At 46.9% G+C, this 12565-nt stretch overlaps 1 protein-coding gene across 1 annotated transcript; it reads right to left on the bottom strand.

Annotated features, from left to right (window-relative positions):
- Positions 1-2144: 2144 nt before the first annotated feature.
- Positions 2145-3554, bottom strand: LOC123453694 (tripartite motif-containing protein 60-like). Its single transcript, XM_045131309.1, has one exon. The coding sequence runs from the start codon at positions 3552-3554 to the stop codon at positions 2145-2147; it is 1410 nt and encodes a 469-aa protein (XP_044987244.1).
- Positions 3555-12565: the final 9011 nt, after the last annotated feature.

Here is a 12565-nt window from a genome sequence, read left to right as displayed (position 1 = left end):
CCACTGTTTTCTTTTAAAAAAAGAAAAAATTTGATACAGAAATAGGCAGGTAGAGAATGGGCGTGCCAGGGCCTCCAGCCACTGCAGTGGAACTCCAGATGCGTGTGCCCCCTTGTGCATCTGGCTCATGTGGGTCCTTTGTCTTTGCAGGCAAACCTTAACCATCTCTCATTACTAAGCCATCTCTCCAGCCCCGACTGGTTTTTGGGGGTTTTTTGATAGGGTCTTCAGCTCAGATCACTTCAATTTATTATGTAGCTAACTCCTAATCCTGCCATTTCCACCCACACTCCCTCCTCCCATATTCTGGGATCACGGGGGGGGGGGGGGGTGTCACCAGGGCATTTGTTGTATGTTTTTTTTTGCAAGCAGAGGGACATGAGTGAGCATGCCAGGACCTCCAGATGTGTGGTAATAGGGACTTGAACCCAGTCATTATGTTTTGCAGGTAAGCGCCGTAACTGCTGAGCTACCTCTCCAGCCCATGGACTTTGTGCTAGGATTAAAGGCTTAAATTTTTTTTGTTTTTCGAGGTAGGGTCTCACTCTAGCCCAGGCTGGAATTCACTATGTAGTCTCAGGGTGGCCTTGAACTCACAGCCATTTGCCTACCTCTGCCTCCGGAGTGCTGGGGTTAAAGGCATGTGCCACCATGCCCAGCTTTCATTTTGGATTTATTGTTTTGGTTTGACTTTTTTAATTTTTTATTTTATTTATTTGAGAGTGACAGACAAAGAGAGAAAGACAGATAGAGGGAGAGAGAATGGGCGTGCCAGGGCCTCCAGCCTCTGCAAACGAACTCCAGACGCGTGCGCCCCCGTGTGCATCTGGCTAACGTGGGACCTGGGGAACCGAGCCTCGAACCGGGGTCCTTAGGCTTCACAGGCAAGCGCTTAACCGCTAAGCCATCTCTCCAGCCAGGTTGACTTTTTTTTGTTTGTTTTATGAGGTAGGGTCTCACTTTAGCTCAGGCTGACCTGGAATTCTCTATGCAGTCTCAGGGTGGCCTCGAACTCACAGTGATCCTCCTATCTCTGCCTCCCGGGTGCTAGGATTAAAGGCATGCGCCACCATGCCCTGCCTGGTTTGACTTTTTAAGGTAGGGTTTTGTATAGCTCAGGCTGACCTGGAATCCACTATGAGGTCTCAGGGTAGTCTGGACCTCATGTTGATCCCCCTACCTCTGCCTCCCAAGTGCTGGGACTGAAGACAAGACGTGTGTGTTCCCGTAGGATCTCTAACTCTAGCCCAACTGACCTGAAATCCTGCAAATCATGTAGTCTCTACCTCGGCCTTTCAAGTGCTGGAATTAAAGGTGTGTGTTACCATGTCTGGCCTGGGTCACCTTTGTTTTTTTAAATATTTATTTGCAAGCAGAGAGAGAAAGAATGGGCTTACCAGGGTCTCTATCCACTGCAAACGAACTGCAGATACATGTGCCCCTTGTGCATCTAGCATACGTGGGTCCTGGGGAATCGAACCTATGTCCCTTGGCTTTGTAGGCAAATGTCTTAATCACTAAGCCATCTAAAATCTTTTTTTGTTTTTTAAATTTGAAACAGGGCCTCCTTCTAGCCCAGGGTGACCTGGAACTCACTCTGTAGACCAGGCTGGCTTTGAACTCACAAAGATCTCTTATCTTAGCCTCCCAAGTGCTGAAATTAAATGTGCGAGCCACTAGTCTTAGCTGAACGCTTTTCAAAGTGTTACTATCCTGGACCTTTGATTCAATTTATATGAAGTTCAAGAAGGGAGCATGCCCACCCTTTAGGGACAAATCGTAGTGCCTAAACAGAAATGGTGGTAACAGAGAGTGACCAGAGGTCACAGTACTTTCTTCCGTAAAAACATTTTGAAAGCCAGTCATGGGGGAACAAGCCTTTAATCCCAGCACTTGGGAGGCTGAGGTAGGAGGACCACTGAGAGGCCACCCTGAGACTGCATAGTGAATTCCAAGGGTCAGTCTGGACCACAATGAGACCCTACCTTGAAAAAAATATATATACATAAATAAAAATAAATCAATAAATCCATTCTGGTTTCCACTGGTAAAACTTAGATTCCAAACATGATGAGATTAAAAAGGAAAATATAAAAAAAATTACAAGATTTTTATTGGCTAAATTAGCCCTAAAACAGAATAATTTATATTCCTTCATGATCTGGTATGGGTAAGATTTTAAGAGGTACAGAATTTAATCCAGTATCGAAATAGGGACAAATGGCATTGCTGAAACCATCATTAAACCTGTAGATGAGAGAATTATTATTCCTATCGTAAAAGGTGACTTCACCTAATTCATAGTCCAAAAAAATGCCAATCTTACTGGGCCACGCTGCAGGCATTCCCTGCATTCTCATGGGGCCAAATGCGACATGCTCAGTCCTGGAGTACAGTCCAATGGCCCAAAGGCCTTCAACAGGCGAGGGGTGATTCTGCCAGGTCCTGGGAAAAGAGTCTTCACACACACCCACAGTCCACTCATGTTTGCTCCCCACTTCCACCTCCCAGTAATGACGGCCAGAAACGAACTTCTCAAAGCCCAGGATAGAAGGGCAGAAAGTAAACCTCTGAGGGCTATCAGAGATATGTTGTTTGTCTGTAGTAAAGTGCACGATTTTTCTGTCCTTAGAAACTACAAGCTGAACATGGGCTGTGTCGAAATCAAAATGCACATCTGTTTGAAATCGCTCGATAACTCTGTCCAGGCCAGAATACAGTGGAGGGAGACTGAATCCGTATTCCTTTAAGCGGAACGAGAAGACTTCGGGACGCCTCAGGTTTCGATGCCGGTGATAGATGCTCTGAGCGCGGGTCAAGAGCACCGCGTTGGAACGCAGGCCCTTGTCCCGCAATTCCCCCAGGAGGTGCTTTAATGTGGAAGCATGGTCTGAAAGACTGGCAAAGCTCTCACTAAGCTTTGATAAAATGCCCAACCCTTCAACTTCCATTTCCCTCAGCCTAGCCTCCCACTCATCCTGTAAAAACTGTCTAACCTGCTCGAATTCAGAGCATATTGCTTCCTTCCTCTGCTCTGCCATCCTCCCCAGCTCCAGCAACTTGCTGCTTTGCAGGGCTATTATTCGTTCAACCCGTTCCACGTTATTTTTCAGGGGCTCGATGCTGCTTTCTAAAATTTTCCTGTGGTAAGGGGCCACTTTCTTAATGCGGCAAATGTGATGCCTCTGGTGTTTGATGGAGACGGTGCACTGGCTGCATAAGACCTGCTGGTCCTTCATACAGAAATGGGTGAGAATCTGCTGGTGCTTCTCGCAGACCTTCGGACTCTTCCTCTTGTTTCTTCGGATCTTCAGACTCCTGGCTATTTCAGCCAGGTTACGGAGCTGGCGGTTCCTCCTGAACTTCCTCTGCGAAAAGCAAACTTGGCAGACAGGGCATGGAAAAGCACCCTTTAGACCTTTCCAGGACCTGCTGAGGCAGGCATAGCAGAAGTTGTGTCCACAGCTAATAGTAACTGGGTCTTTGAGGTAATTCAGGCACAAGGGACAGCCGCACTCCTCTTGGAGGCTCTCCAGGGCTGTCTCGAACTCCATCAGCACATCAGCGAAGGTGGGGGGCGGTGGGAAAAGGCGACGTTCCCTTGGGAGGGTCTGCCTCCCCGAAGATCAGGATCCAGTGAGGGGTGCTAGCCCTTCAAGGCTTGCAGAAGGGCCAGTGGTAAGTCTCACTGGCTTGACTTGCTTATACTCACTGAAGTCTACCACTTCAGCTCAGAGGAAGAGCACAATTCGAAGTTCGTCACTGTCACGGGTTAGCTTATCAGAACAGACGTTTAATGATTTTCTTCAAGGATGCAGCCCATAGGTCTAATGGACCAATAATTCCTATGGATGAGAAAAGATTAAAAATTTATTTATTTTTCTATCTCTATCACACCTTCCAAGGCTCAAGGTCTATTGCGGAAGAGGTGGCAGAAAGAATGTAAGAGCCATAGGAAGGGTAGGACTCTTTACAACATGCTCCTCCAGACACAAACTGGCCTGGATATCCATGACATCACAGTGCCTGACACTACCTACATAAGACCACCATAATAGGAGGAAAAGATCATGACATCAAAATAAAATGGAGACTGATTGAGATGGGGAGAGGATATGATGGAGAATGGAGTTTCAAAGGGGAAAGTGGGAGGATATTATCATGGGATACTTTTTATAATCATAGAAGATGTTAATAAAAATTGAGAAAAAAATCTGAAAAGAAAAACAATTTATTTTTCTTTTTGATTTTAAGGTAGGGTCTCCAGACCAAGCTGACCTAGAATTCACTAGTCTGAGGGCGGCCTTGAACTCACGGTAATCCTTTTACCTCTGCCTCCTGAATGCTGGGATTAAAGGTGTGTGCCACTGCACCTGACTAAAAAAAAATAATTCATTCATTTGAAAGCAGAGAAAGATACACAGAAAGAGAGAGAATGGGCGCACCAGGGCATATAGCCATTGCAAATGAGCTCCAGATGTATGTGCCACTTTGTGCATCGGATTTACCTGGGTACTGGGGAATCAAACTTGGGTCCTTAGTCTATGCAGACAAGTGCCTTAACAGCTAAGCATCTCCACCCAAGAAAAGATTTTTTTTTTTTTTTTTTTTTTTTTGGATTTTCGAGAGAGTCTCACTCCAGCCCAGGCTGACCTAGTATTCACTATGTATATTCACTATGTAGTCTCAGGGTGGCCTCAAACTCAGCTACCTTCCTACCTAACCCAGTAAAGTTCATAGACTCACAAAAAAAAAAAAGAATAGAAAAACAAAAGAAGTTTGTCCATCAGTCGCAGGGGCAGCCAGCGGGCACAGCTGAGCTCACCACATGGACGGCAGAGCTGGGGTGGTGGTGCAGGCCTTCAATCCCATTTCTCAAAAGGCTAAAGTGGGATGGTCCAGGTCAGTCTGGGCTCCAGAGGAACCTCCAAAAACAAGAAAAAGAAGGATGGATACCGGGCGTGGAGGCGCACGCCTTTAATCCCAGCACTAGGGAAGCAGAGGTAGGAGGATCGCCATGAGCTCAAGGCCACCCTGAGATGACAGTGAATTCCAGGTCAGCCTGGGCTACAGTGAGACCCTACCTCGAAAAACCAAAATAAATAATAAAAAACTACTGGGCATGGTGGCCCATGCCTTTAATCCCAGCATTTGGGAGAAAGAGGTAAGCAGATCACTGTAAATCTGAGGTCATCCAGAGCTAGAGTTCTTACCTTGGAAAAAAAGAAAAAGGAAGAACAAAACAAAACCAAAGACAGTAAATCTGTAATCCCAGTGCTTGGAGGCTGAGGCAGGAGAGTTGTGATGAACATGAAGCAAACCTGGTCTACATAGTAGAAGGTTGCATTATACATATGGAGACCCTGTCTCAAAAGAACACTATTAAGGGGCTGGAGAAATGGCTTAGCCGTTAAGGCATTTGCCTGCAAACCCAAAAGACCCAAGTTTGATTCCCCAGAATCCACGTTAGCCAGATGCACAAGGGGGTGCACACATCTGGAGTTCCTTTGCAGTGGCTGGAGGTGTGGCATGCCCATTCTGTCTCTATATTTCTCTGTCAAATAAACAAATAAATAATTTTTTAAAAATCAGCCTGGGCTACAGTGAAATGTTATCTTGAAAAACCAAAAGAGAGCTGGAGAGATGCCTTAGCGGTTAAGCGCTTGCCTGTGAAGCCTAAGGACCCCGGTTGGAGGCTCTCCAGGACCCACGTTAGCCAGATGCACAAGGGGGTGTACGCGTCTTCATTCATTTGCAGTGGCTGGAGGCCCTGGCGCGCCCATTCTTTCTCTCTGTCTGTTGATGTCAAATAAATAAATAGAAATAAACAAATTTAAAAAAAGAAAAAAATTATATATATATACACACACATATATACACACACACATTCGCACACATATACATAAGCATGCACACATACATATATATGTACATTAACCATAGCTCTGTAGAGGACCTGAATATACATAGAATGAATAAGCACTATGAAGGGGATTTGCCAGATTAATTCACAAGGCGCAGGCCCGGGCAGTGGAACCACAGCGGTCTGCAGAGCCAGAGAGCCCCGCAGCTTCTCAGCGCACTATTAAGGCCGGGTACTTCTGCAGTCCCCCGCTGGCACTGAAGGCGCAGGGCGATGGGCGCTGGGCACCGCCCGTGAGGTTCGCACCCGCAGATGGAGGATGTCTGCACCCGCAGGTGGCCAGGCGGATCTTCCGCCACCGCCGGAAGGGTCGCCCACTCAGGGGAACCCTTTCCTCCTCCCACCACCCAAGAGGGGCCTGCCCCAGGCTGACCTGGAGTTCACTATGTGGTCACAGGCTGGCCTCAATCTCATGGCAATCCTACCTCTAAAGGTGTCCCTTGCCCGGGGGAGGGGAGTGGGGCATTCCTTTAATCCCAGTACTTGGGAGGAGGCAGAGGATCGCCATAAATTCAAGGATACACTGAGATTACATAGTGAATTCCAGGTCAGCCTGAGCAACAGTGTAACCCTACCTCAAAAAATAAATAAACCGGGCGTGCTGGCACACGCCTTTAATCCCAGCACTTGGGAGGCAGAGGTAGGAGGATCGCCATGAGTTCAAGGCCACCCTGAGACTCCATAGTGACGTCCAGGTCAGCCTGAGCTAGTGAGACCCTACCTCGAAAATCAAAATAAATAAATAAAACAGGGCATGGTGGCCCATAATTTTAATTCTAGCACTTGGGAGGCAAAGGTAAGAGGGCTGCCATGAGTCAGCGTGGGCTAGAGTGAAACCCTGCCTCAAAAAAAAAAAAAAAAAAAAAAGATAATGGGCAGGGTGTGGTAGCCTGGGCCTTTAGTCCTGGCACTGTGGAGGCAGAGGTAAAGGATCTCTGTGAGTCAGAGGCCATCCTGGGACTACAGACTGAATTCCAGGTCAGCCTAGGCTAGGGTGAGACCCTACCTGAAAACAATAAAAGACCCAATCCAACGAACAAAATTTTATTTTCCTCAAGTTTGCATTGACTTCAGGGGAAAAAAAAAAAATCTTAAACCAGGTGTGGTAGCACATGCTTTTAAACCCATCATTCAGGAGACAGAGGTAGTAGGATCACCATGAGTTCAAGGCCAGCCTGAGCTGCAGCAAGACCCTAACTCACATAAAGAAAAAAAACTTGAAATGATTTAGCCGTTAAGGTATTTGCCTGCAAAGCCTTAACACGGTTTGATTCCACAGGACCCACGTATGCACAAGGTGCACAAGGTGGCGCAGGCATCTGGAGTTCTTTGCAGTGGCTAGAGGCCCTGGCGTGCCCATTCTCTTTTTCTTTTTTTTTTTTTTTTTTTGGTTTTTCGAGGTAGGGTCTCACTCTAGCCAAGGCTGACCTGAAATTCACTATGGAGTCTCAGGGTGGCCTCGAACTCATGGCAATCCTCCTACCTCTGCCTCCCGAGTGCTGGGATTAAAGGCGTGCACCACCACGCCTGGCCCCATTCTCTTTCTATCTGCCTCTTCCTGTCTCTCTCTCAAATAAATAAAATGAAAAAAAAATAAAAGTCAATGCAGGGCTGGAGAGATGGCTTAGCGGTTAAACGCTTGCCTGCAAAGCCTAAGGACCCCAGTTCAAGACTTGATTCCCCAGGACCCATGTTAGCCAGATGCACAACGTGGCGCACGCATCTGGAGTTTGTTTGCAGTGGCTGGAAGCCCTGGTGTGCCCATTCTTTCTCTGCCTCTTTCTATATTGCTCTCAAATAAAATAAACACACACGCACACACAAACTCAATGCAGGGCTGGAAAGGGCTTACTGGTTAAGGCGCTTGCCTGCAAAGCCAAAGGACCCAGGTTCCATTCCCCAGGACCCACATAAGCCAGATGCACAAGGGAGCGCATGCATCTGGAGTTAGTTTGCCTTGGCTGCAAGCCCTGGCTCATCCATTCTCTCTCCACGTGCTTATTTCTCTCCTCTCTCTCAAATAAATAAATTTCTTAAGAAGTCAATACATTTATTTTGGTTTTGTTTTTCGAGGTAGTGTCTTGCTCTAGCCCACCTGACCTGGATGCAGTCTCAGATTGGTCTTGAGCATACAACGATCCTATCTCAGCCTCCCATGTGCTGGGATTAAAGGTCCCATCGCAAAGGGGACACACGTGTCTGGAGTTCGTTTGCAGTGGCTGTAGGCTCTGGCACGCCCATTCTCTATCTCTTTCTCTATAAAAATATAAAATCTGGACATGGTGGCACACGCCTTTAATCCCAGCACTCAGGCGGCAGAGGTAGGAGGATCACTGTGAGGTCGAGGCCACCCTGAAACTACATAGTAAAATCCAGGTGATCCTGGGCTAGAGTGAGACCCTACCTCAAAAAACCAAAAATAAAATAAAATATATATAAACGCCCGCACCTCCATGCCAAGCCAGGTTTAAAAAAAAAAACAAAAAAACTTTAGAGTAAATTGGACAGGAGGCTTGGAATCCTTGTGAGGCCCTGACAGACCTTGAACTTGGATCCTTCTGCCTGGGCCTACTGAGCAGCTAGGACCTACAGGTAAGACTCACCTGCCCGCTGAGATGCTCCGGGATCAGCGCCCCAGGAGCGCCCCAGCCACCACCGCGAGGGCTCGGCACAGCAGATGACCGCACTCGGTTCAGCTCGGCTCCAGCCCTCCGGGACCGCTCTACGGCCCGCCCAGCTTACCTGCGCCAGGTAGAGCAGCGGCCGAGGCTGGAAGCGGCTGGAAGCGTTGCAGCAAAGCGCTCAATGCCCAGAAAAGCGGGAAAAGCCGCGGTGACAGGGGGGAAGTGGGCGAGCCCGGGAAGCCTGGCCCCGCCCTCAGGGATGAGGGCCTAGTTTGCTTCAAGGGATCACTTAGGTCGCATTGTCAGGGACTCTGGGTTAGTTTAGCTCCTTGTAGAGTTTCTGTTTAGCATGCGTGAGGTTCTGGTTCACTCCCCATCACCAAAAGGTAAAAAAATAAATAAAGGCGTGGTGGCGCACGCCTTTAATCCCAGCTCTTGGGAGTCAGAGGTAGGAGGGTTGCCTTGAGTTCAAGGCCGCCCTGAGACTACATAGTGAATTCCAGGACCTCAGAAAAGAAAAAGAAAAAAATTAAAAATACAGGAAAGATGGGTTAGCGGTTAAGGCATTTGCCTGTGAAGCCTAAGGACCCAGGTTCCATTCCCCAGGACCCTCCTAAGCCAGAAGCACGGGGTGACACATGCGTCTGGAGTTTGTTTGTGGAGGCAGGAGGACATGGAGCACCCATTATCTCTCTATCTGCCTCTTTCTTAAATAAAAACAAGGTTAAAGCTGGGCGTGGTGGCCCACGCCTTTAATCCCAGCATTTGGGAAGTAGAGGTAGGAGGATCACCTTGAGTTCAAGGCCACCCTGAGACTACATAGTGAATTCCAGCTCAGCCTGAGCTCCAGTGAGACCCTACCTCGAAAAACCAAAATAAATAAATAATTTTAAAAATGTACTGTCAGTCCTGGCTTGTTTGGCACAAACCTGTAACTCAGCACTAGGAAAGCTGATGCAAAATTGCCTGTTTAACCTAAGAAAAATAAACTAAAACTTCATAGCCCGGAGCGTTGACACATGCCTTTAATCCCAGCACTTGGGAGGCAGAGGTAAGAGGATTGATGGTTGTGACTTCAAGGCCACCCTGAGACTACATAGTGAATTCTAGGTCAGTCTGGGCTAGAGGGAGGCCCTACCTCAAAAAATTAAAAATTAAATTAAAAATAAAAAGATTGGGGCTGGAGAGATGCCCAGTGGTTAAGGCACTTGTTCCCCAGTAACCCCTTAAAGGCAGACGCACAGGTGGTGCAGACATCTGGAGTTTGCAGTAGCTGGAGGCCCTGGCGCTCCCAGCACAACACACCCACCACACAGCTTCTTCAAGCTTTTAGATTTTTACTATCAAATTGTTGTTTTGGGGGGCAGGGTGTCACAGTAGCGCGGGGCGATCTTCCCGAGTGCCGGGATTAAAGGCATGCTCCCCTTTGCCCCCACTAATTACTCTCTCATCCCAAACAGCAAAGAACACCCCAGCCATACTCATTGCTGGCCTCTTTAAAAATGGACCCCACAACCTGTCCCCAGATGTCAAAGTAATGAAGACCTCCATAATTTACTGGGGGTCACGTGATGATGTTGATGAGGGAGTGGTTAGATTTGAAATGGAAGGAGAGATCAGGTCTTTGAAATGCAAAGGACACCATCTGCTCTCAGGAACTGAGGAGGGTCAAAGGGCAAATTCTTCCTCTTTGTACAAAACATGCCCTCAAAGTGGGTGGTAGGTACTGTGGTCAGTGAATGCATGGGTCTGCTCTAACTTTGAACCCCAGGCACTAAGAGAATCTAATATTTGCAGAATAATGGAATGGGAGATGATTGATGGATAGAGAGGTACAGTTGGACTAGAGTCTCGTGTAGTTGACAACAACTAGTTGAATATATCAAAATAACTAGTGGAGAGGTTCTGAATGTTCCCAAAACAAAGAAATAATAAAGGTTCTACAGGCATAGAAGATTCCATACCCTGGGGTTGGGGTATAGCTCTGATGCACAGTGATTGCCTGCAAGCATAAAACCCTGGGTTCATGCAGGGCGCGGTGGCTCATGACTTTAATCCCAGTACTTGGGAGGCAGAGCTAGGAGGATCACTGAGAGTTCAAAGCCACCCTGAACTATATAGTGAATTCCAGGTCACTCTGGGCTAGAGTCAGACCCTACCTTGTAAAACAACAACAACAAAAAAAGCCCTGGGTTCAATCCCCAGCAATATAAAATAATTAGTCAGGTGTGGTGGCGCACGCCTTTAATCCCAGCACTTGGAGGCAGAGGTAGAAGGATTGCTTTGGGTCCAAGGCCACCCTGAGACTCGAGTGAATTCCAGGTCAGCCTGAGCTAGAGACTCCACCACAAAAAAAAAAAAAAAAAGAAAAGAAAAAGAAGGAGTGAAGCTGGAGAGATGGCTTAGTGGTTAAGGTATTTGTCTGTGAAGCCTAAGGACCCGGGTTTGATTCTCTAATACTCACTTAAACCAGATGCACAAAGTTGTGCATGTGTCTGGAGTATATTTGCGGTGGCTGAAGGCCCTAGTGCGCCCATTCTCTCTATCTGCCTCTCTCTCTTTGTCGCTCTCTTTCTCTCCAATAAATAAATTTTAAAAGTTACAATAAATAAGGCCAGGCATGGTGGCGCATGCCCTTAATCCCAGCACTTGGGAAGCAGAGGTAGGAGAATTGCTGTGAATTCGAGGTCACCCTGAGACTACATAGTGAATTCCAGGTCAGCCTGGGCCAAAGTGAGACCCTACCTCAAAAAGAAAAATTACAATAAATTATAAAAAAGGAAAGAGGCTAGAGAGATGGCTTAGTTGTTAAGGTGTTTGCCTGCAAAGCCAAAAGGTCCTTGGTTCGATTCCCCAGGACCTACATAAGCCAGATGCACAAGATGGCACATGCGTCTGGAGTTTATTTGTATGAGTTCCAGGTCAGCCTGGGCTAGAGTGAGACCCTGCCTTGAACAAACAAGGGCTGGAGAGATGGCTTAGTAGTTAAGGTTCTTGCCTTCAAAGCCAAAAGACCCAGGTTCAATTTCCCGGTGCCCATGTAAAGCCAGATGGCGCAATCATCTAGAGTTTATTTGCAGTAGCTAAAGGTCCTGGTGCACTCATTCTCTCTCTCTCTCTAGTAAATAAAGTATTTTTAAAAATGTTTTTTTTAGCCGGGGATGGTGGCACACACCTTTAATCCCAGCACTCGGGAGGCAGAGGTAGGAGGATCGCTGTGAGTTCAAGGCCACCCTGAGACTACAGAGTTAATTCCAGGTCAGTCTGGACCAGAGTGAAACCCTACCTCGAAAACCCAAAAAAAAGAAGAAAAAAATTTTAAAGAAAGCAAGGCATGGTGGCGCAGGTAGACATAGGAGAATCGCCCTGAGCCCCAAGTTACCCTGAGTCTATATAGTGAATTCCATGTCAGCCTGGGCAACAGTGAGACCCTACTTCAAGAAAAAAAAAAAGGTGTGGTGGCACACGCCTTTAGTTCCAGGGCCAGGGAGGCAGAGGTGGGAGGTTTGCCGTGAGTTCGAGGCCATTCTAAGATTACATAGTGAATTCCAGGTCAGCCTCGGCTAGAGACACTACCTCAAAAAAATAAAAATAAATAAATAAAATAATAAATAAATAAATAAACCAACAAAACAATGATGCTGAACATGGTGACACACACATTTAATCCCAGCTTGGGAGGCAGGGGTAGGAGGATTGGATTGCTGTGGGTTCGAGGCCACCCTGAGACTACGTAGTGAATTCCAGGTCAGCCTGGGCTAGAGTGAAACCCTGCCTCGAAAAAACAAGAATAAAACAAAACAAAACAAAGAAGACACCTTTAATAGGTTGATATTGTATGTATGTAAGTACAATGATTGAGAAGGGAGGTAATATGATGGAGAATGGAATTTCAAAGGGGAAAGTGTCAGGGGGGAGGGAGGGAATTACCATGGGATTTTTTTTATAATCATGGAAAATGTTAATAAAAATTAAAAAAAAAAAAAGATACCTCATGTCAAAGAATAAGGTGAACTGG

This window comes from Jaculus jaculus, chromosome 12 (assembly GCF_020740685.1).
Source record: "Jaculus jaculus isolate mJacJac1 chromosome 12, mJacJac1.mat.Y.cur, whole genome shotgun sequence".
Classification (NCBI taxonomy): Eukaryota; Metazoa; Chordata; class Mammalia; order Rodentia; family Dipodidae; genus Jaculus; species Jaculus jaculus.
The sequence above is the reverse complement of the archived record's forward strand: the minus strand, read 5'-3'. Positions and strand labels throughout refer to the sequence as shown.

What these genes read in the sequence shown, in the direction of transcription:
- LOC123453694 (XM_045131309.1), bottom strand. Translation starts at nt 3,554, where the DNA reads ATGGAGTTCGAGACAGCCCTGGAGAGCCTCCAAGAGGAGTGCGGCTGT.